This window comes from Chenopodium quinoa, unplaced genomic scaffold, assembly GCF_001683475.1.
Source record: "Chenopodium quinoa cultivar QQ74 unplaced genomic scaffold, ASM168347v1, whole genome shotgun sequence".
Taxonomy (NCBI): domain Eukaryota; kingdom Viridiplantae; phylum Streptophyta; class Magnoliopsida; order Caryophyllales; family Amaranthaceae; genus Chenopodium; species Chenopodium quinoa.
This window is the reverse complement of record NW_018743066.1, coordinates 404,131-425,978: the sequence shown is the minus strand read 5'-3', so window position 1 is coordinate 425,978 and position 21,848 is coordinate 404,131. Positions and strand designations below refer to the sequence as shown.

The 21,848-nt window shown below is 37.1% G+C and overlaps 3 protein-coding genes across 6 annotated transcripts; 2 read left to right on the top strand and 1 right to left on the bottom strand.

Moving 5' to 3' along the window:
- Positions 1–3,797: 3,797 nt before the first annotated feature.
- On the top strand, positions 3,798–6,000 carry LOC110731217 (two-pore potassium channel 1-like). Of its 2 annotated transcripts, XM_021911058.1 has the most exons (3): positions 3,799–4,075; positions 4,289–5,260; positions 5,540–6,000. In XM_021911058.1, the coding sequence occupies exons 2-3, from the start codon at positions 4,320–4,322 to the stop codon at positions 5,682–5,684; spliced, it is 1,086 nt and encodes a 361-aa protein (XP_021766750.1). In that variant the 5' UTR covers positions 3,799–4,075; positions 4,289–4,319; the 3' UTR covers positions 5,685–6,000. The 2 variants fall into 2 exon arrangements, with proteins under 2 accessions (XP_021766751.1, XP_021766750.1); XM_021911059.1 differs by having other exon boundaries at positions 3,798–5,260.
- Positions 5,576–21,628, bottom strand: LOC110731215 (pentatricopeptide repeat-containing protein At4g16390, chloroplastic-like). 3 transcript variants are annotated; one of them, XR_002513270.1, is made up of 2 exons: positions 19,343–21,628; positions 5,576–5,661 (listed from the first exon to the last, which is right to left on the bottom strand). XR_002513270.1 is itself a non-coding variant. In XM_021911056.1 (1 exon), exon 1 carries the CDS (start codon positions 21,464–21,466, stop codon positions 19,409–19,411), a length of 2,058 nt encoding a protein of 685 aa, XP_021766748.1. In that variant the 5' UTR covers positions 21,467–21,628; the 3' UTR covers positions 19,170–19,408. The 3 variants fall into 3 exon arrangements, 1 of the variants encoding a protein (XP_021766748.1); XR_002513269.1 differs by lacking the exon at positions 5,576–5,661 and adding an exon at positions 10,244–10,378; XM_021911056.1 differs by lacking the exon at positions 5,576–5,661 and having other exon boundaries at positions 19,170–21,628.
- LOC110731216 (microtubule-associated protein 70-5-like) lies at positions 7,808–12,883 on the top strand. The gene is made up of 10 exons (XM_021911057.1): positions 7,808–8,328; positions 10,115–10,200; positions 10,325–10,390; positions 10,503–10,673; positions 10,761–11,087; positions 11,335–11,481; positions 11,556–11,627; positions 11,725–12,240; positions 12,322–12,470; positions 12,617–12,883. Exons 1-10 carry the CDS (start codon positions 8,235–8,237, stop codon positions 12,630–12,632), a joined length of 1,644 nt encoding a protein of 547 aa, XP_021766749.1. The 5' UTR covers positions 7,808–8,234; the 3' UTR covers positions 12,633–12,883.
- Positions 21,629–21,848: the final 220 nt, after the last annotated feature.

The window sequence follows — 21,848 nt, the reverse complement described above, 5'->3', positions numbered from 1 at the left end:
GCCTTAAAACAGTCAATTTACCAATTCACAACTTGCACCGATTTTGTGAACTCAAGCCTACCACGGACATTTATGACATCATTTAATGGTCATATATGGTTCCAAACGGCATTATATTACCCTAAGATGTATCCCCTAGGGTCTCAACACTTTTCGCCACCGGCCCCAATAACCTCAGAAATTCCTCAAAAAGTGTGGATAATAGCCTTCAATTTTGGAATTTTTTGACTTTTTTTCGCCCGGAAATTAAAATTGCCGAGATGTTTACTATGGTCCCTAATATCCTCCGGGAGTCCAATTGACTGGGTGGAACCATCCAATTTGCCTTAAAATGATCAATTTACCAATTCGCAACTCTCACCGATTTTGTGAACTCAAGCCTACCACGGACATTTAAGACATCATATAATGGTCATATATGGTTCCAAACGGCATTATATGACCCTAAGATATATCCCCTAGGGTATTAACACTTTTTTCCACCGGGCCCCTTAACCTCAAAAATCCTCATAAAGCGTGGATAGTAGCCTTCAATTTTGGAATTTTTTGACTTTTTTTCGCCCGGAAATAAAAATTGCCGAGATGTTTACCATAGTCCCTAATACCCTCCGGGATTCCAATTGGGTGGGTAGAATCATCCAATTTGCCTAAAAACGATCAATTTACCAATCCGCAACTTGCACCGATTTTGTGAACTCAAGCCTACCACAGACATTTATGACATCATTTAATGGTCATATATGGTTCTAAATGGCATTATATGACCCTAAGATGTATCCCCTAGGGTCTAACACTTTTCGTCACCGGTCCCAATAACCTCAAAAATTCCTCAAAAAGCATGAGTAATAGCCTTCAATTTTGGAATTTTTTTGACCTTTTTTCGCCCAAAATAAAAATTGCCGAGATGTTTACCATGGTCTCTAATATTCTCTGGGAGTCCAATTGAGTGGGTGGAACCATCTAATTTGCCTTAAAACAATCAATTTACCAATACGTAACTTGCATCGATTTTGTGAACTTAAGCCCACCACGGACATTTATGACATTATATAATGGTCATATATGGTTCCAAAAGGAATTATATGATCCTAAGAAGTATCGCCTAGGGTCTTAATACATTTTGCCACCGGGCTCCGTAATCTCAAAAATTCCTCAAAAAGCGTTCAATTTTGGAATTTTTTGACCTTTTTTTGCTCGGAAATAAAAATTGCCGAGTTTTTTACCATGGTCCCTTATAGCCTCCGGGAGTCCAATTGAGTTGGTGGAACCATCCAATTTGCCTTAAAACGGTTAATTTATTAATTCGCAACTTGCACCGATTTTGTGAACTCAAGCCTACCACGGACATTTATGACATCATTTAATGGTTATATATGGTTCCAAATGGCATTATATGACCCTAAGATGTATCACCTAGGATCTCAACACTTTTCGACACCGGGCCCCGTAACCTCGAAAATTCCTTATAAAGCGTGGATAGCTTTCAATTTTGGAAATCTTTGACATTTTTTCGCCTGAAAATAAAAATTACCGAGATGTTTATAATGGTCTCTAATACCCTCCGGGAGTCCAATTAGGTGGGTGGAACCATCCAATTTACCTTAAAACGATCAATTTACACGTTTTCGTACACTCCTCCTGTATTGGCTATAAGCTTTTACGGGGCTTGTACGTAGTCGAATAATGGTCATATGTGGGTCGAAACAATATTATATTTCCCCGGGATGCATCCCGTAATGTTCCGTGAAATTCCCACACCAGGTCTCGACACATCCTAAATTGTTCCGATTTCGTGTTTTATAGCCTTCATATTTGGCTTCCGTATATCATTTTTTCACCCGACGAGATTTTGCATCTAAGCACTTCCTTGGGTTCCCAAAGGCCCTTGGGAGTCATAAAGAGTGTCCGGAACCATCTAATTCATCCTTGGGTGCATATGTCTTATGCACATGCCACACGACCCGTTGCCCACTTGTACCATCCAACATCCCAACACTTAGGCTTTGTGACACCTCTTAATCCCGTACTAGCCTTTTTTAGCATACGAGATGCATCGCTAACCTCGTTTTCTAAAATATAGGTGTTTTTAGGGAATAGGGTGGGGGGAGGGATGAATTGAAGTGACATAGGGCTGAATCTCAGTATCCACCGCGCGAGCTTAGCCTACGACACGTGCTGAAAACCCTACTGTAGGACGGCATCGGGCGGTGGGCGCATGCGTCGCTTCTGGCCCGAATTTTGACTTAGAGGCGTTCAGTCATAATCCAGCACACGGTAGTTTCGCGCCACTGACTTTTCAACCAGGCGATGCATGCGCCACACGGCCCCTTGCCCACGCCCAAGGAAGAAACCCCACGCCCTAGGAGAAACACCACGCCGAAGCTCAAACTCCACGCCCAAGGAAGAATCCCACACCCATCATGAAACCCCACGCCTTGGGAGAAACCCCACGCCTACTGTTCAACCCTATGCCCAAAACTCAAACCCCACGCCTACTGTATCAACCCCACGCCCAATGAAGAACCCCACGCCCTAGAAAGAAACCCCACGCTCAATGAAGAAACTCCACGCCCAAGGTCAAACCCCACGCCAAAGATGAAACCCCATGCCCAAGATGAAACCCCACTCCCTAGGAGAAACCCCACGCCGAAGCTCAAACCCCACGCCCAAGGAAGAACCCCACGCCCATCATGAAACCCCACACCCTAGGAGAAACCCCACCCCCACTGTTTGTAATTGCTTATATTTTCCCTGCTTTTTAATCCTTTGCACTTTCCCCCTCTAACCTACTCAACTAATTAAGCCACAATAACCACTATTGCCTCATTGCCTGGCCCCACGACCACTGTTGTCTCACTACCACCGCTGCCACAATAACCACCATCATCTCGCCACCGTCCCTGCCATAACAACTGCAATTTGTTTGTAATTGCTTCGATTAGGCTTGCAATTGCTTATTGGTTGCTTGTGAGTTAGGATCATTAATTGCTTTTTTAGTTTTTTGAAACAAAGGATCATCAATTGCTTTATTATAATTGATACCATGGAAATCTCTTCACACTCTTTATTTTATACGAGTACAATAATTTTTACATGGAATTGAAACTCAAAACATTGAAATAACTTGAAATGGTATATAACCAAAAAAAAAAAAAAGTAAACACAAAAAAGAACCAAATGACATCACTTGGGGAGGGGGAGGGGGAGGGGAGGTGTAGGTAGTAGAAGCTACACCAGGGTGTAGTGTAAAATTTTCAGTCAAGGAATGTCATGCGCTACCTATCTTCCATATATGGCCTAAGACACACTCACATGTTAGGCTAGAGGGTCCTCTTAATTAATAAACTATGATGTTAGAGGGTCATGAGTTGTGTATGAACATTATTTCAAAAGCTTGACATGAACGTGATACATAGGATATACAACGGTTGCATAAGATATTTTCTGCCCACCAACACATCTCTTGTAGTTTTTTTGACAATTTTTATAAAAATATATTCATGTACGATTTAGCCGCTGACAACCCTCATTCCTTTCGAATCCCAAGCCGTTACTCCGTTAGTGTTACTTCTCCTTCTCTCGTGAGTCCCTGTCTCTCTCGTCAACTTTTATGGGTCACAACTTACAAATTCCAGAGTAGACAGTCTAATTGACATCCCAAGCCAAAAATAAATTGGACATATTGGGCTATATAGACGAAATACATGACATTATTATGATGTTATTTTTAGTAAATGTGAGAATGACAATAAACTCCATATCTCACAAATTCAAGCCCTTCCCCATTGTCTGCCACCAATTAGCAGGGATGAATTATGAGGTATCCCATAAGTTTGACAAAATTCCAACTTGGAGAATTTATACCCTCAAATATATAACAACTTGTATTATTATAAAGTCAAAAACAATAACAATAAAACAAAACAGAAAACACTAAGACAATAATAGGACTACAGATTTTTATATATCTCCTTCTCTAACTTTTCTGGGCATTTACACTCAAGAACATGGAATAAAGAATTCAGCTTCTTAAAATGGGTATAAAACAAATATTTACATAATAGCATCATAAAAGGTGATTATATTTCTTTCCCTACATTTATTTCATGCAACTCATACTATATATATCATCATTATTCAAAATCAAGATCTTCTTAGGTGCACATAGATATATATTTGCATTTTGTAGTACTTAATGTCAGTTTATGCATTTAGTTTGAACTCTCTAACTGGCCGTCGTATTCAATTCTAGGACATTATTGATGATCAGTTAGTGTGTGTTCCACAGGGCAGGGTGTTGGAAACTAGTGCTTGAGTGAATGATGGCCGGCCATTACACTGCCAAATCCCCATTACTTGAGCGCTCCATCAATGAGTCTGCAAAGGAACCCGGAGATGTCAACAACGCTTTAACAAGGAAAAGATTTCGACGTAGCAAAAGCACCCCTTTTACAAAGTACAATCCCTCAAAAGAGTCAATTGTCAACATCCATAATGATGATAATCCGAGTCCTCCACCACCATCGTGTAGCCCCAATGAAAAACCTGTCCTTATTCATGTGTTCCTAGCATTGGCCTTGTACCTTAGTGTTGGAACTATTTGCTTTGTCTTAGTTAGGGGTCAGCTCGATGGCAAGAAAACCAATGGTGTTGTTGATGCCCTTTATTTCTGCATTGTCACAATGACCACTGTTGGATATGGAGATCTTGTCCCTGCTACCACTCTGGCCAAGCTGCTTGCCAGCTTGTTTGTTTTCAGCGGGGTGGCTGTTGTTGGTATGATTCTTAGCAGAGCAGCTGAATACATTGTTGAGAAGAATGAAGCACTTGTGGTCAAGGCTTTTCACCTTCAGGATAAGGCCGTCCCCCCTGCTGAAATACTTGAAGTAGTACCCGTGGAAACCAACAGGACTAGATACAAATTTGTGATGGCCTCCATCCTTCTCTTATCGCTTATGACTGCAGGAACGTTGTTCTTGACCTTACACGAAGAAATGGATCTCATTGATGCCTTCTATTGTGTTTGTGCCACGGTCACCACTCTAGGTTATGGGGATGAGAGCTTTGCCACAGCAAAGGGACGACTTTTTGCTGTGTTTTGGATATTGTGCAGCACTATGTGTCTAGCTCAGTTCTTTTTCTACCTTACTGAACTTTATACAGAGAGGAGGCAGAAGACCTTTTTGGATTGGGTTCTTAGCAGGAAGCTTACACTAGCTGACATTGAGGAAGCTGATCTTGATAATGATAACGTCGTGAGGTGAGTTACTACTACTTATTTGGAGGAAGTTTTTAATCTCATCAGTTAATCTCTAAAAATGTTTTATTCAATTTAGTTGATTACTTTATCCTCAAATTTATAATCCATTTCGACTTACTTATACTGATACTAGTGAACCCTGTCTAATCTGTGGGTTAAATCTACGCTATTCAAGTCACTAATACTAGTTTCCTTGCTTCAATTCAAGCTTACTGATGCTTGCAAGTCAAGTATAGTTGATGTTGCTATTAACAGTTACTGTATTTATCTATATAACAGTGCTGCAGAGTTCGTTATAATGAAGCTAAAAGAGATGGAGAAGATCACTGCTGAAGATGTCACCGTTTTGATGGACTGTTTCAGGAATTTAGATGTGGATGATTCAGGAACCCTGACAACAGCTGATATAATAAATTCAGGTTAATCTTACAGGGTATGGAAACAGAATATATTCACAAGCAGAAAAATCTTACATTCTTGCATTTCCATACTTGTGAGAAAAAGGTAGCTTCTACAAAACATTCAATACTTTGGGATACTAGCTTTTATCTGAATTTCTGCTGTCTGGAAGTTATCAGCAGCTTATATATACGAAGTATGATAGACCCTAGTAATCACCTACTTAATGTATGGTTGCCTTCTTTGCTAACTGTCATTCTAAGCTAATGGCTCGGTTTTAACACATAACATGCTAGTAGCCTGGTGGCCATGTTATATTCGACGTTTGGCTTTGTTGTGCATACGATGACTTGTAATTAAGTTACAAACAGGCAAAACCCACCTTGAAGAATTTGTTCTTCTACAAGAATTAGTGTAGGTTATAGTAAGCAGCCACCAATAATTAGAGCAAACCTTGCCTCAAGCTTATGTTATATTAAAAGATGGATAAAAGCTGATCAATAAGAAATACAAATTAAACTAGATGAATCTACAAGCACATAGTATTGGGCAGCTGATAGCCTGTGACAGCCGTGTGAATGTGTTCCATTTTACATGTGCGTGACAATATTAGTTGATGTCACGCAAGACTGATTTTGGGTACACGATATAATTAAGTATTACCAGGCCTTTACTGCAACTCATATCCGGAATATATGTAATCATAATTAGAATTTTACAATCAAGCCAAGGTTTCTCATTCTTTTAACTTCTACAACTACAACCAATCTGGTTAGTTGATGATTCTAGACAATTATAATTAAGCACAAAAGATCATCTAATTAAGGCTTAATTGCTAATTATCAGTGTGACACGAGTTTTACCTAACCTATATCACTAATAGAGGCACCTAGGAAACAAGCTTGACCGCCATTATTGGAGAAGTCCCTTTCAATTCTTGGTTATCATAAATTATTCTATTTGGAGTATAATTAATCTTAATTAGCTACATAAGCCCAATTTCTTAATCAAAGCCCATTGTTGACTCTTAATCACATCAAATATTTGATGTAGATAGTTTTGGGCCACTATTACATATAATGGGGATGTTAATGTTATTGGTAAGATTGGAAACTTCTGTTAGAGCTTTGCCAAATGGCTTAAGTAAAGTAGTTCTTATCTTCAATGTAAATTTAATCAAAATACATCATCATTTATGACTTATACTTTCAAGTAAAGATGAAGAGAATTTTAATTTTTCATGTATTTGTTTTTTTCTTAATTTGACTTTTAAGCCACTTCAGTACAAAATCTATCAATAACCAACAAAAGAATCATAAGGATTCTTCATTATTCCTTGATTTAATGTCATTTTAATGGTTGAATAACAAAGCATGGTTTAAGGAAGGTTTAGCGCTTAAGCAAATATATGTTCTATTCATCAACTTAGTCATAACTCACAGTCCATTACATTTTTGCAACTTTGGGTTCTGATTATTACACTAAATTTGGAAAAGGGAAGGGTATTTAGTGGCCCACGTTAGAGGATAAAGATTTTTGATAAAAAAAAAATGATTGAACTCAAATCGAAGTTGAGGCTCTCTAACGGAGAGCTTGTTATATACACTCGGGTGTACCGTATACCCATGGGTATTTTAATCTCATTTTGATGATTGTTTTTTTTTAATCATCAATATAGAGGAAAATTAACCTTGGATTAGTTGGGTGTATGGTGCACCAAGGTGTATATAACATATTCTACTCTAACGAGATTGTATATTATAACTAGTATTTGAGCCTGGGCGATGCCCTAGGTCATTACTTGTGGTTGATCATTAATATACATTTTAAATTTAATTTAGGACTCAATCTTCTTGTAATAAAATTTGTTATCCATATTTTCATTCAAAATATAACACAAAATATCACGTAACTTGGTGGTAAGACACTCAGTTATAGAATTAATGAGAAACATATGAAAGCTAAATGTGAGCCACACAGTGTCATGATAAATTAAGTGAGTGACGTGGCGTAATGAAGGGTTTTGTTTGACACATTAGGCGTTCCTAGAAACACTTTTTAATCGTAAATAAATTCACAAACTCTGAATTTTTTGAAGTGAGTAAATAAATGAAGATAAATTGAGAAAAACGTGAAATTGAGTAGGAGTGATTAACACTCTCAAAACAAAGGTAATATGATACTAGAAGTTGTTTGGTTTGCGAGAATTTAAGAATCCAAATATTATTTTAGAATATGATAGTAGAAGATAAAAGAAATGATGAGAGAATTGAATTATACCATGGCATATCACAAGGGGGTAGTAACGGTTACTATCATAAGAGGAGGAATTAAGGCTGGTTTAACGGCTTATAATGTGATTAAGGATAGATTATGAAAGGAAAATGAAGGTTTTGAAGGGGAAAGAAAAGGAATTTAAGAAATTATTTGGTGCCACCGATTAATTATAATTCCTTAAAAGCATGGATTTCTCCTGAGCTACCCCCCTTTGTACCCAACTATATTAAGCCCCCTCTTCCACATTACATATTTGATATTTCATACATAATTTATTTTCTCCAAGTTACATACAATAATGATGTTAGGAATGGAAGACCTTAGCTTCATTTCTCAGCCTCAACCTGACCCTGTTGTGTTGGAGCTTAACCACTTGCAAAATCAGCTTAAAGGTGTGTTTCTATTCATAACCTTATTTGCTTGTTATATACGTTTGGGGGCCGGGTTTGATATTCACAATTTTATTTGTCATAAGTTATTAATGAGATGAGACATTTATTTTTATTCTAGAAATTCATTTTATTTCGTAGTAAAAATAATAATAAAAGAGCATTTGGGCAAATAGGGGATGAGGAGATATACCCCATCTCAAAGATGTGAGGATTTTGACAATTACAACATTACAAGGGTTATTATCTTAGAAACCTCCCCAATACAGTAAAAGATATCTGTATTTACTAATTTCCCTAGTTAAAAAAATTCTAAAAAGAAACTTCTTACAACTATGAAGGATATGAAATGCTTTTAAAATAAATTTTTTTTTTTTTGTAATGTGTTATTCTCACAATATTTCTACCATTTAATATAAAGTGCGACATAAACTATCTAATTAAATTGTATATGCAATTAAGAGTAATGATTTTTTTTCCAAAACCATTATAAAGCATATGTTTTTTTCTAGTGAAATACAGTACAAAGTATAAAAGTATGTAACCATGTATCACGACTCTCAAATAGTGGGTCAAATTAGATTGAGTCATGCAAGTATGCAACACATTTTGGTTCTATGCAGCACAACTCACATAGGTTGTGTCATGCGAAGCGTATTGACCCATATAATGTGCCATTTTAACCATTTATTTATTAATTATTTATACAAGTAAAATAATTAGGTTTTATTCCTTCATATCGTGTTAGTCTTTGCAAATCACAATCTAGAAATTAGCCATAGTCCACTGTTGGTCTATGATCGCAGATGCCATTGCCAACTTTATCTCATAATAATGAAAAGGGAATATGGGAAGGAGATCCATTTTAATTCCTCACTTTATGAGTAATAGTGCACAACACATGACAAATGTGGAAGCAAAAGACTTTTCTAGAAGTTTTGTAATTTTGTTTTGGGGTGGCCTGGATTGCTTATATCTTTGGCAAAGAATGATGAGAATGTGATTGTATGACCCCTCCATAGCATTTTAACTAATATGATCTGATATATCATCTAACCTGCTTGGTACTTCATTAGCCATTTTTTTTGTGGGGTGGGGGGTGGGGGGCTGGTACGTAGGCCCAAGCATGAATATCCAATAGGCCATCCAGCCCCCAACCCCCCACGGGTTCCACCCCATGCTCCTCATGAGAATTGATCCCTAGATCCTTTCGGCTTGAGTCGAATCACATCTCTCATTCCTAATTCTCAGTACTTGATTTGCGACTAGACTACAGGTAATGTTAAAATTTAGGTACAAGATCAATTTTATACAAATGAAAAGTGATTTCCTCATTCAAAAAGTAGTTATTTCTGCCAATGAAGATGAAAGAAAATTCTATTTTAGTGACATTAATTAGGTGAAGCGTAACACACATTTTTCAATCACTTCACACAACCAGAATTTGTAACAAACTGATCCTGATTAATCACCTTAATATCAGTGTCAGAACTTCTAAGATGTGTATTACCTGTAACTTTATTAAATCATGCAACATATAGCCTACATGCATTTAAGTTCCATAGCAATATAAGAAGAGTCTGTTAAGATGTAAGTATCTAGGAAACTCAGAAATCGCTGTTTAAAGATGCATTAAGAATAAAAAATGCAACAGATGAAGTCGTCAATAACTAACTATTGCTTTTGACAGATTATATAAGAACCTATTCTATACTTCCTTAAAACAATGCATTTGGTTAGCTATGTCTGATAACCAACATTTTTTTTTGGGTTTTAAACATGGCTTTAGAGAAAGATAATGATTTATGTGCTGCACAAAATGAGATTAAGGCCTTGCGAGCAACTCAAGCACATAAGGAAAAGGCTCTAGATGAGGTATATTACACTCCAACAATTTTGTCATATTATTAATTTTATTCCTGCGGTAGTTTTTCATGATCTTCAGCTAAGTCTATATGCATCATGCATTCCCTTTCTGTTTACTTTATCACTTGTACAGCTCAAAACAAATTACGACAAGTTGGATGAGAAACTGAGAGTAACTGAGAACGCCCTGCAACAAAAGGTATTTATGCTTACTTTCTGATGTTAATAAAGGTTTCATATAAGTGCAAGGAAGCGAGTGAAAGAACTAAATAAGTGAAAATGAATGTATATTGGGAACTGATCAAATGCAGAATCTAGAGATGAAGAAATTAGCTGATGAGAAGAAGGATGCTTTGGCTGCACAGTTTGCAGCCGAAGCAGCCCTTAGGAGGCTACACACAAACCAAAAGGATGATGATTACATACCAATTGATTCGATCATAGCTCCTCTTGAAGCTGACATCAAAATGTACAAAAATGAGGTACTACTTGATATATAAATAATTTTCATAATCAACAGATTGACTGCAAGATAGTTGATTGAGTTTAAGATCTATCTTTATTGGCAGATTGCCTCTTTACTAGAGGATAAGAAAGCTATGGAGCGTCTTACAAAGTCAAAAGAAACAGCTCTTCTTGAGACTGAGAAAATCTTGAGGAGTGCCCTCGAAAGGGCTTTTATAGTTGAGGATGTACAAAACCAAAACCTTGAGTTAAGGAGACAGATAGAAATCTGCCTGGAGGAGAATAAAATACTTGAAAAGACCAACCGTCTGAAAGTTGTAGAGGTTGAAAAGCTAAGCCAGACCATTCAGGAACTTGAGGAGGCCGTTTTGGCTGGTGGAGCTACTGCTAATGTTGTTAGAGAATACAAACGCAAAATCTCCGAGCTGAATGTAAGTCTAATAATACATCTAAAAGAAGTCTAATCTGACTAAAAGAGTACAGTATTGTAAATTGCATCTTATTTTCACCTATGTTTGAAGCTTTCATTTATCTTTGCACTTGATTTGCTGGTATGACCTAATTAGGTGACAATTGCTCTCAACTCTGTGTTAACTGTAAAGATATACAAACTAGCTTAATCCCAAGGTAACTAAATGGTGTAATTAATAATCAAAAAATGTTCTTGCTGATACTTAGGAGGAGAAGAGAACTCTCGAGAGGGAACTTGCACGGGCTAGGGTGTCAGCAAACAGGGTGGCAACTGTTGTTGCTAACGAATGGAAAGATGAAAATGATAAGGTAATGCCGGTGAAGCAATGGCTGGAAGAGCGTAGGGTCCTGCAGGTACGCAACTACTAACATGGAGCTCTTATCAAATATATAATTCCAGTTAAGTAATGCAAATATATGCTACTCAGGCTGAGATGCAGCGCTTAAAAGACAAACTAGCTGTGGCTGAAAGAACAGCGAAGGCAGAAGCACAGCTGAAGGTACATGCCCGTCTTTGCATCATGACCCCCCACCCCCCACCCCACCCCCTGGGGGGGATTCATTAATCATTGTTGTTTGACCGAACTATAACCTCAGGAAAAATTCAAGCTGAGGCTGAAGACTCTGGAAGAAGGCCTAAAGCATGCTTCAAGCAATGAGAGCACACCAAAAAACACAAATTCTAATCGAATCCTGGGTTTTGTATCAAACAATACTGGACCAAGGAAGAGATCTTCATCGCAGCCAAGAGGTTCAGTGATCAACAGCAGGAGCTCTCCCCTTCACCAACCTTGGTTGGAGAAAGTAAATAGTTTGGAGAACCATAATTCAAAAGAGAATATAGCCAAGAGAAGCTTGTGGGGAATTAAGACTACCAATACAGACCGTTTTGGGAAGGAAAACTCAGAATTAGTAGCAAATACTGACGTGAATACTGGTTTGACAAAGGATAGTAATTCTGCAGTTCAAGGGGAAATGGAAAGCAAAGAAATAGGGAGTGAAGATGCAGTTTCAGGGTTTTTATACGATAGGCTTCAAAAAGAGGTTATCAATTTACGGAAGATTTGTCAAGCAAAAGATGATGGCTTAGATTCCAAAGATGAAGAGATCAAGGTAATTGAATTGCTGAATTTAGGTTTTGCCTTTCCTTCCTCTGTGAAGAAAATAAGTTTACCAGCTAAAATTGCCTGACAGATTCTCCTGAAGAAGGTTGATACACTGACCAAAGCCATAGAAGTGGAGGCAAGAAAAGCAAAGAAAGAAACATCAGCAGGGCAAAAGGCAATAATACCCGCTTCAAAGGATGAAAACAAGAAAAATTGGAGCAAAGCTTTCCTTAAACGGTGATACTTCAATCTCACCTTCTCTTTTATTTGATTATTCTCAAAAGGTCTTGAACTATTGTGGATAGCATCAACTCAATTAGAAATATGTAGTTCTTAACTTCTAATATTTGTCATGAATTATTGAATTTCTGATTATTTTGCAGGGTCACAAAATCTTAATCCATTCAATCAGTTTTGCAACTCCTTGAGCTCGAAAAGTCAAGGGATGGGGATTTCCTGCACATTTTATTTCCTCGGTGTGTACATGTTTGTGAAGAATGTTATTGAGTTGCAACTCATAACAGCTAGCCTCAAATGTAATTTTTGTATAGATTGAAGCTAAGAAGCAACTCAAACAGTATGATTTTGTGAATTTTGATTTTATTAATGTTAGCATATCAGAAATACAAGTACATGTTACTTTATCCAAACCCTGAAGCTTACTCCATTCTCCCAAGTCAGATCAATAATCTATTGGGAACAGAAGGAAATCCAAAGATAAACTTGGTGCAACATCATAGTGCCTGAGGCTCCTATCCAAGCAAGGCTCTAAAAAATCTAAAATTTGAGTGATTATATGTTTTCTGATAGAGTGACGATACACATATGCATGCATGAACACACAGCTAGTCAGCTTAACCTCAAATGTGTTCTCAGACTTCTCACAAAACTATTCAAGGGTTTCTTAAGCCTGCTGGCTCTTACTAGGAGAACATCCAACAAAAGAAGTCTCTAACCTTAGAGTCTAAGACCTTCTACAAGTAAACATTTCAAATGCATAACGCCTTCAGGAGTGAGATTACATTGCATGCCATGGTGTATAAATTTCCTGTCTGAGTTCTATGATTTACAGAAAAATGCTTTGTCCACTGAATTGATAAACAAAACAACCTCTTTCTAAGTCACTGAGTAATGAATGACAGGAAGGGAGGAATAAAACAGACATAGAACATCAAAACCTAAAACACTTATATTAGCCCTAGAAAGACAAAACACCTCTCATTTTCCAGACAGATTTTACACGAGCAAAATCAGAGGTCCAAGGAAAACTGGGTTGCATCTAATTTATCCAACACTAAAAATATGGATAAAAACGAGTTACAAAAAAAGGTATCTCTAATGTACCTACTCTAGGATCGTAGCAAGTGATGGCTGCCACCTGCTTTTCGATTTTCGATCCTTCTCCCAGAAACTCTCCGCAAACTGCACATTAGTCCCAGTAGCTTCTAACTCCTTCATATCTTTGAGCAACTCCCAGAAACTTCTAACTCCTCCAACTGTTTCTTAGTTAACACAATCTTTACAGTTTTGCGTTTGGAACTATCATCAGCTGACATCATTGGAGGGATTGGGGGGTTCACTAGATTTTCTGTCTTGCCTTCCAACGGCATTAAGGCGAGAGCAGGTATTGGGTGAACCTTTGCATAGCATTTAGGTTCATCAAATTCCTGCAGCTTGTTAGAGCTAAATGCTCCCTTTTGAGACAATATAACTTGAATGCAGTTACCCATGGTAATTATTGAGGAAAAGACTAATGATAAAATGACAGCAACACCCATACAACAAGACTTATATAGAGTTTGTTCTTAGTTTAAGCAGGTCAGGCGGCAGCATAACGTGCAGGCCACCTTGCTGGTTACTATATTGGGTTTTAAACATTCTACACATGATCAGGTCAATTCACTCATGTGGGCTTGCACGTTCAGACAATAAACTAAGGATTTGTTTATGCACACTTGCTCCTTGTCTTCCTATTATACAGGGTCTTCCTGATGTGAACACTTCTAGCTTTGAAAAGCGCCCTGGAGGTTATTGGCTATTGCATCTCTAAATAGCAGCTTTATCTTAATATAAAAAGAAAATTGAGGATGTAATAAATAAAAAATTTAAGAAATTTAAAATATCACAAGTCAACTGCAGCATTGGTGTTCAATGTACATAACCGAGCGAATGCAAAATTCGGTTGAGAGAGAAAAAACATAAAATTTGATAAATAAAAAAAATGTTGATAATACTATATTATATCAAAAATAAAGTATTTATTACTTGGAGAAATATATGTCAGTTATGAAGTACATAGTCATTAAAACATTCTGGTAGTAATATTTCATACGACTATTATTATAATTTTCACAAATATTATTTGTTTTCCCAAAAAAACTCAATTTGGCCAATTCCAGCATTTGAAATGAAATGCTCATTCCAAAACAAAAGATATTCCAGAAACCACCATCACAATGGAGGTTAAGGATAAATCCACAACATTTATTCAGGTAACATGGTTCTACGGCTGACTAAAGTACAAAACTCTATTTACTTATTAATGAATATAGCTAGAGGCAATGTAAACCTGAATAGTTAAAACATAACTACATTCGATCATTACATGGAAGTCTAGGGAGCTAGGAAGTCTAGGATAACCTTATATTACCAGTAGATGATAAGTTGAACACCATTCTAAGATCAAATAAGGCATGACATTTAAGAGAACCAGCATGTGAGCATATTAGGCTTATTATATATTATTCTATAAGCCAAGCAATAGTAGGAGAGAGTGAGTTCTTTTGATAAATAGTGTGAAAGTAATCTACTAATTAAAGATAATAATTTGATAACTATAGTGAGGAGTCCCACATTACATGGAATATGAAATTTTGAAAAGAAAGAATAAGATTAAGAAATTGATTTAAGAAACCTACATCTTATTGGTTGGGTAGAATGACATTTTCATTCATGAGAAATATTAAAGGACAGGCCAAAATTAACAATAGTATAATTTGAAAATAAAAATAGTAGAATGGATGGAGTAATTTTTTAACCGATTGTATTGTTTATTTTTTTCTAAAAACAAAAACAATAATAAGTTCTTAAAAGAGAGGGGAAAAAAAAAAAACAAAGGTCATCTTCCATCCAGTTAACAGCCAGGCTCATAATCGTACAGAATTACTAACTGACAACTATGACAAATTGACAACTCAGGTATTACCCTAATAGTTCAACCTTGACTCATGAGTCTTAAGAGCAACTTCCAATAAGCATTGTGCTTCATCACAACCCTAATTTAATATTAAGAGTAGAAACATCTCATTGATTCCTGTACATATGTACATGTTCCTCATTTCTAATAATGAATGTTACTTGTATCATTTCATAGCGCAGTATAGAGCTTGCCTCAACTTCTTCCTTCACAAATTCGATCACCAACTCATAAAACTACAACTTAATGGTCACTAAAAAAGTGTTACTCCAATCCAGAAGATGGAAGCGTCCAGATCAGTGAAGTTGGTCCCTCAATAGCCACAGGAAACGGTAATTTTGATCTCAATTCACGCATACTATCGAAAAATTGAACCAGAACCTTGAATATTACCCTAAAACACAAATCCAGATGTTTCAATTCTATCTAAAAATGTATAACCCTGTCATACTTAGCATAATGTCTTATCAGTGAACAAAATATTACTCATACACCTTGTCAACAACCTGATTCTCTAACATCTTAGATAAACAAATCCTCATTTCCAGTTGAACTCTTGTTATATGAAGGCTCTTGTAATCTTATTTATTTACACTCAGGAAGATATTATGGTGTTGAGTTATTGTAATGATGCAAGAAAGAGCAGACTGATATGAAAAGGAACCCCATATTACAAAGGGTAAAGAATTACGAGTAATAGAAGAAAGCAGACAGTTCCCTATTCTTCCTTTAGGATGGCAGATGGAAGATAAAAGAGGACCAACAGAGACAGGTAACATAAGTACTACATATATATTTTGAGCACACAGCAAATTTACTAGTCCTTTTATGAAGCCATATTAGACATCATATCAAAGCTTCAACCCTAAGGAAACCAAAAGGCGCGGGGGTGTCAGACAATAAAAACCTACTTCTCGTTGAAGAGCAGGAAGCTCAGACTATACCAAATTATTGATCGAATGGTTTCAGCCAATTTCAGCATAGCACTGAACAGTAAGAAGAGTCTCTGACCCACTGTTGGTTGAAGCATAGGATGTAATGTATTTGCTGCGTTTCCATGTCATCAAGATGTGATCAACTAAAGTGCATGGAACTATTATTCCTTTAGGGATGCAAAATGTCAGATAAATAACCTTAGCTTGTAGATCATTGTATAGCATTACCTTCCGAACAATGCCTCGAACAAGATTCTACCTGGGATAGGGTAAAGTAAAGGTCCTCTGTTGTGACACAGCGACTAATACGCATACAGTGAATTAACAACAAAACCGATTCCAATATTTTATACATGCCTCAACAGCTTTCTCATTTCCACATATTGATATTGTCACTGCCAAAGTGCCAAGTGCCAAGTGCCAGACCTAGTTTGAGCCTCCATGTTCATGAACATGTCCCAAAAAGCTCCAATGCAATCCCTGAGTACTAGCTACTAAATCAATGTCACCCATCTCTAGTAGGACTACCACAACACCAACCTCATAGCAAAGAACACGATAGATAGTTGCTTGAAGTATTAAAAACTAAGGCTGACTAAGGTTCATGTACCATTATTATTTGGCATAGAAAAGCATATTAAGAAGTCATTAAGATCCTGTCCTGGTTCTTCCTATTGGGTAAAAAAGGCAATTCCTCAAGCTCGGGTTATCAACAGTAGTTCTGATAGGCTCTCAACTAGAGACACTAAAATTCCCTAAACCACAGTCATGACCCTATTGTGATAGTGAGAGACCCTTAAAAACGAACTGGCAGCAAATTCTAAGCTGCCTGTGCCACTAATCTAAGTATTCATCTAAGTATTAGCATATGGTATGTGCACTAGAGGGGAAAGCTTTCAATTCAGTATTGTTCTATATAGAAATTTAATGAAACAAGTTCTCAACTTTCAAATGAAATCTGATTGTCAATACTAATTTTCAATTTCCAAATGTAGCCTGCTAGTCTAGAAATAGTAAAAGAGCTTGCATTCACATGCCAGTAAAAACAAGGTCTTAGTCAGAAAGAACAAACAGCATGTTTGAAACATTTAAGAGGATAATAAGGTTTTAATTTCTAGAATGTTTAATAACTCGCACTCTGTATATAAAATGGAGGAAAAATCTCCCAATGCATTATCAGTAATATAAACAGGCAGAAATAGGAAGGTGACACCTATGAGGCTATATACCATAGTAGGGCTCAAAAAAACTCATAGGATCGACCAAACATAGAGGAGAGCTGCCCCCACTCAACATTGCCTTCATGCGCTTGTTCTACAAATAAAAACTCAGCTAATGGTGCTCAAAATAAATCACTCAACCTCCACTACACAAATAGAGAAGTTGAAACACCAAGCAACAAATTTTCCACAAACATTAATCATTTACCATTTGACAAAAATCAACACCTTTTGGTTTGATCCATTATTAATATTAGCCCTCTCCTCGAAGATCCAAATTCAAACCATTTTTTGATGTATCTTTTGAGTATCGCAAATTCATTAACTACAGAATATAAGAGAAATCTCTAATTATAGTTTAATACTCAAAGCAAAACCCCAAATTAATTTCATAATGCAACTCCATATCTTAGTATCTATGATATAAGAATTATTATGTACATTTTCCCAAGAAGTTGGTTGACAGGCTGACCTTGGTCTTTGGATAGGTTAAGGACTACTTAGGAACTGACATAGCTGACAGCTCTAACAATGGCAGAAAATTAAAAAGGAAATGATGATTATATTGATAAGATGAGAATTACAATAAATCAAAAGATAATTCCACTTTCGAGAGGTGAATTCTATATGAGCTTTGAAGTGGCTCACTCTCTCCCAAGTCCCAATAACAAACCACTCAATATTCAACATGTCCTTATTCCTCCTAATGAGACCTATCTATAAGAAATCCCTCCTAACAAACCTCTAGCTTTTTCCCTAAGTTACTACTAATAGACTATGACTAACATGCCCTTCCCCCATGATTCTATTAGTAAAGCGCACTCACTCTAACGGCGTACCTTTTGCTATATTGATTCCTTGCACTGCCATAAAAGGTAAAGGCAGAGAAACAAGGGAACCTACTAGTAGATGCAACTTAGACGCTATCAATTGAAAAAAGCGAGACTACCAAACACTGTTCTTAACTTAGACGCTATCAATCGAAAAAAGCGAGACTACTAGTAGGTTGCCCTCCTTGGAATTCAGATTGTTATTAAGTGCAAGCAAAAGGCTGCCTTAGTGCCTTCATCTTATTATTTTTTTAACAGTCCATTCAACCATCTCGTACAAGATGGAAGTAAGTAGTCTATCCATGGCAAATCCTCTTAATAGCCAGGGAAATAGATACATAGTATCAACTTATCCTAATCAAAGCTAACAGATAGTTAAGTAAATTATACCTTTGTATGAGGGTAATATTATACAAAGTATAATTACTGTGCCATTTTATTGGATTAGGAAGGTAGATGAATTTCTTATTGGTGTTGATGAATAATTTTTTATGCCTTCCTTATATCCTTTTAACTATCTATCAATATAGATAATTGTTCTTCCTTTTAAGAGTATTGCACTATGTAGTGTAGAGTGTTAAACAAAGTTCAGTCTCATACTCTCATGTCACATGTAGCTTAAATTATACACTCTTTCTGTTCACAAGTAAAAGTCCACATCTTTTACTGATTGTAGTCAAATTTTTAAAATTTTGACTATCAAATTAAGATTAGTTAAATTGAATTATGAATCAGAAAATAATTCCAGCATCATCTGAATCATTAAAAAGTATTCTTAATACTTTTCTCATTAGGCCTTAAAACTATATATGGCAATTTGACACACAACTGTTGAAAAATCATGCCAGGAGAACAAACCAACTCTATATGAAAAGAAATCATCTACGAATAATAAATAAATAAATAAGATGCAAAGAAGAATACTTACTATGACTCTTGGACAATTGAAAATGACAAATCCCTCCACAAAAATTTGGAAACGAACAAGGAGCGCCTAACCAGAAACTTGTTCAGAGAACTTTTGAGACTCTAACCATGATTGTGCTGCAGTCTTCGTTGTCAGAAACCAGCCAAGTTTATCTGGAGCTTCATGAAATGGGGCATTAAGTTTCTTCAGATGAGCAACAATTACACCTGCTAATCCTTTTTCAGAGTACTTGTGCTTTCCATGTCCTGTATTGATACCAAGCAGCGGAGGAAGCTCCTCCCCACTTTCAACGGCCTTTTCCAAGTCAGTCGTCCAAACATGTAGTGAAGTCAAAGCAGCTCCAAGGGAAAGAGATCTCAAGTGCAAAGACCACTGAGTGGGAGTTCTGGACTGTAAATCTCTGTATATTTGAGAAGTGAGACCCAGATCCAAAAGCTCACAAGCTCTATTCCACATATTAAGGTTGACACATAAATCGATCAAGCAATTACAATAAGCCTTCTTTACATCAGTGCTAATTGAATCAAAGAGTTCAGATGCAGCCCCTCTAAAATGCTCTTCACTGGTTTCAGCCTCCAACAAAATCTTCACCACATTGCCAAGTTTCTCATTAGTCTTCACAATGCACTCTATGAGCTTATCCAATTCTTCTTTTGGTGTTTGTGTCATAACATTTAAAAGGCAGCCACAAAACCTATCATCAGGAGTTATACCCAATTCCAAGACCCTATCGAAAGTCCTCACTACATCATCTGTTCGATTGGCCTTCCCATAGCATTGAATAAGCGAGGTAAGAACAAAGATATTAGGCTCAAAACCAGCTTCGACCATCTCATTTAACACTTTCTCTGCCTCTGCAACTTGTTTGTTACATGAATATACTGTTATCATAGACGAAAATGTCCAGCTATCTGGTTGGAAGGTCCCGGAACTCTTCATCTCTTCATAGATTTGTACTGCTTCCTTAACATAAGCTAGATCAGCGCACATTGCTAAAAGTGAGTTATAAAGAATAACATTGAGCTCTAGTCCTTTATCTTTCATTTCTTTATAAGTCTTGAGGGCATCATCACCATAACGAGCTCGACAAAAGGCACGCAAAAGAGCAGCATAAGTCCCCCAACTCGGGGAAACCCCATTGTTTGTCATCTCCTTAAAAATAATCTTGGCTTGCCAGGGCCTTTTGGCACGCCCCATAGCATCTAGCAATGTATTATATATAACCAAGTTAGGCTTCGCCCCAAGAGCCTTCATTTCCTCATAAACATTCAAACACCCATCAAAATTACCGGTCTTCCCATATATCTTAATCAAGGTAGAGAATGTGACAGCATCTATCATCCACCTCTCGGTCCTCGCACGATCATACAAAGCAAATGCTCTATCCACATTCCCTGCCCTTCCATAGGCATCAATCATAGCCGAATACGTAATATCATCCGGTTCGCAACCGAAATCCGGCATCTTTTCAAACCACTCAACAGCTTTATGGGGTAAATAACACAATCTACAACAGCTAATAATAGTAGAAAAGGTAGCATTATCAGGTTTAACACCTCTGTGAAGCATTTCGTCGAACAGCTTCTCTGCCCTATCTAATTCCCTACCTTTCCTCAAAACCTTCAAAGTAACATTATACAACACAACTTCCCTAACCAATCTGACCTTATTCTGGAAAAATTGAAGAGCTAATAAAGCTGTATTTGGGTTTTTCATATTATTAACAACAATAACAGCATCCTGTTCTACAACATTTTCCCCCAAACCAAACAAAACCTTAGACACAGCTTCATGAGTAGCATCACATGAATCTAAAGAATGAGCAATTTCAACAAGAGAAGAGTACCTTGAATCGTATGATAGTTTGCGAAGCTGAGCGGCTCTTGGGCTTTTGGGGTTGACCCATATATAGCTTTTTCGGGTATCTGGGTTGGAAGAATCGGGGTGATATTGAAGTGGGTCACTGAGAGAGAGTTGAGAGGATTTGACGAGGAAGAGCCTAGAATGGGAGGAGAGAGAATTGGGTTTGAGAGTGAGAGGAAGGCGAAAGGTTGAAGAAGAAGAAAAGGGGGTGAGGTGTTGAAATTTAGAGGGAAGGATTTGATAATCAGAAAGAGAAGCCATTCTATTTCTGTGCAAATGATCTTCACCTGAATTCAGTAACACTGCAAATTTGCATAGCCGAGGCCTTATCAGGTTAGCTTGTAGCTTCCTCAATCTTCATTCGTCCAACTTCCATATGCACCCTTTATTTTATGGAATTATATTGAAAAATAGCTGCATAGGCTATTGGACTAGTTTAGAGGTATAAATGACACTGTTTTGCCCGCCCTAAAGCATGGCTCGCACGACTATCCAATATGAAAAGGTTATAGGCACGGTGTAAGTACGACAATATACGACATGATATTGTCCGTATTAAGCAATGAGTTGCCTTTATTGAGGACATGGCAGTTTCTGAGATATCGGAGGCCCTAGGGCGAAGTAAGATATTGGGGCCCTATTT

Bases quoted from the DNA above. Each gene is read 5' to 3' on its own strand.
- LOC110731217 (XM_021911059.1), top strand. From the start codon at position 4,320: ATGATGGCCGGCCATTACACTGCCAAATCCCCATTACTTGAGCGCTCC. The intron at 5,261-5,539 runs GTGAGTTACTAC...TCTATATAACAG, and splicing joins GATAATGATAACGTCGTGAG to TGCTGCAGAGTTCGTTATAA.
- LOC110731216 (XM_021911057.1), top strand. From the start codon at position 8,235: ATGATGTTAGGAATGGAAGACCTTAGCTTCATTTCTCAGCCTCAACCT. The intron at 10,391-10,502 runs GTATTTATGCTT...GATCAAATGCAG, and splicing joins AGAACGCCCTGCAACAAAAG to AATCTAGAGATGAAGAAATT. The intron at 12,241-12,321 runs GTAATTGAATTG...ATTGCCTGACAG, and splicing joins CCAAAGATGAAGAGATCAAG to ATTCTCCTGAAGAAGGTTGA.
- LOC110731215 (XM_021911056.1), bottom strand. From the start codon at position 21,466: ATGGCTTCTCTTTCTGATTATCAAATCCTTCCCTCTAAATTTCAACAC.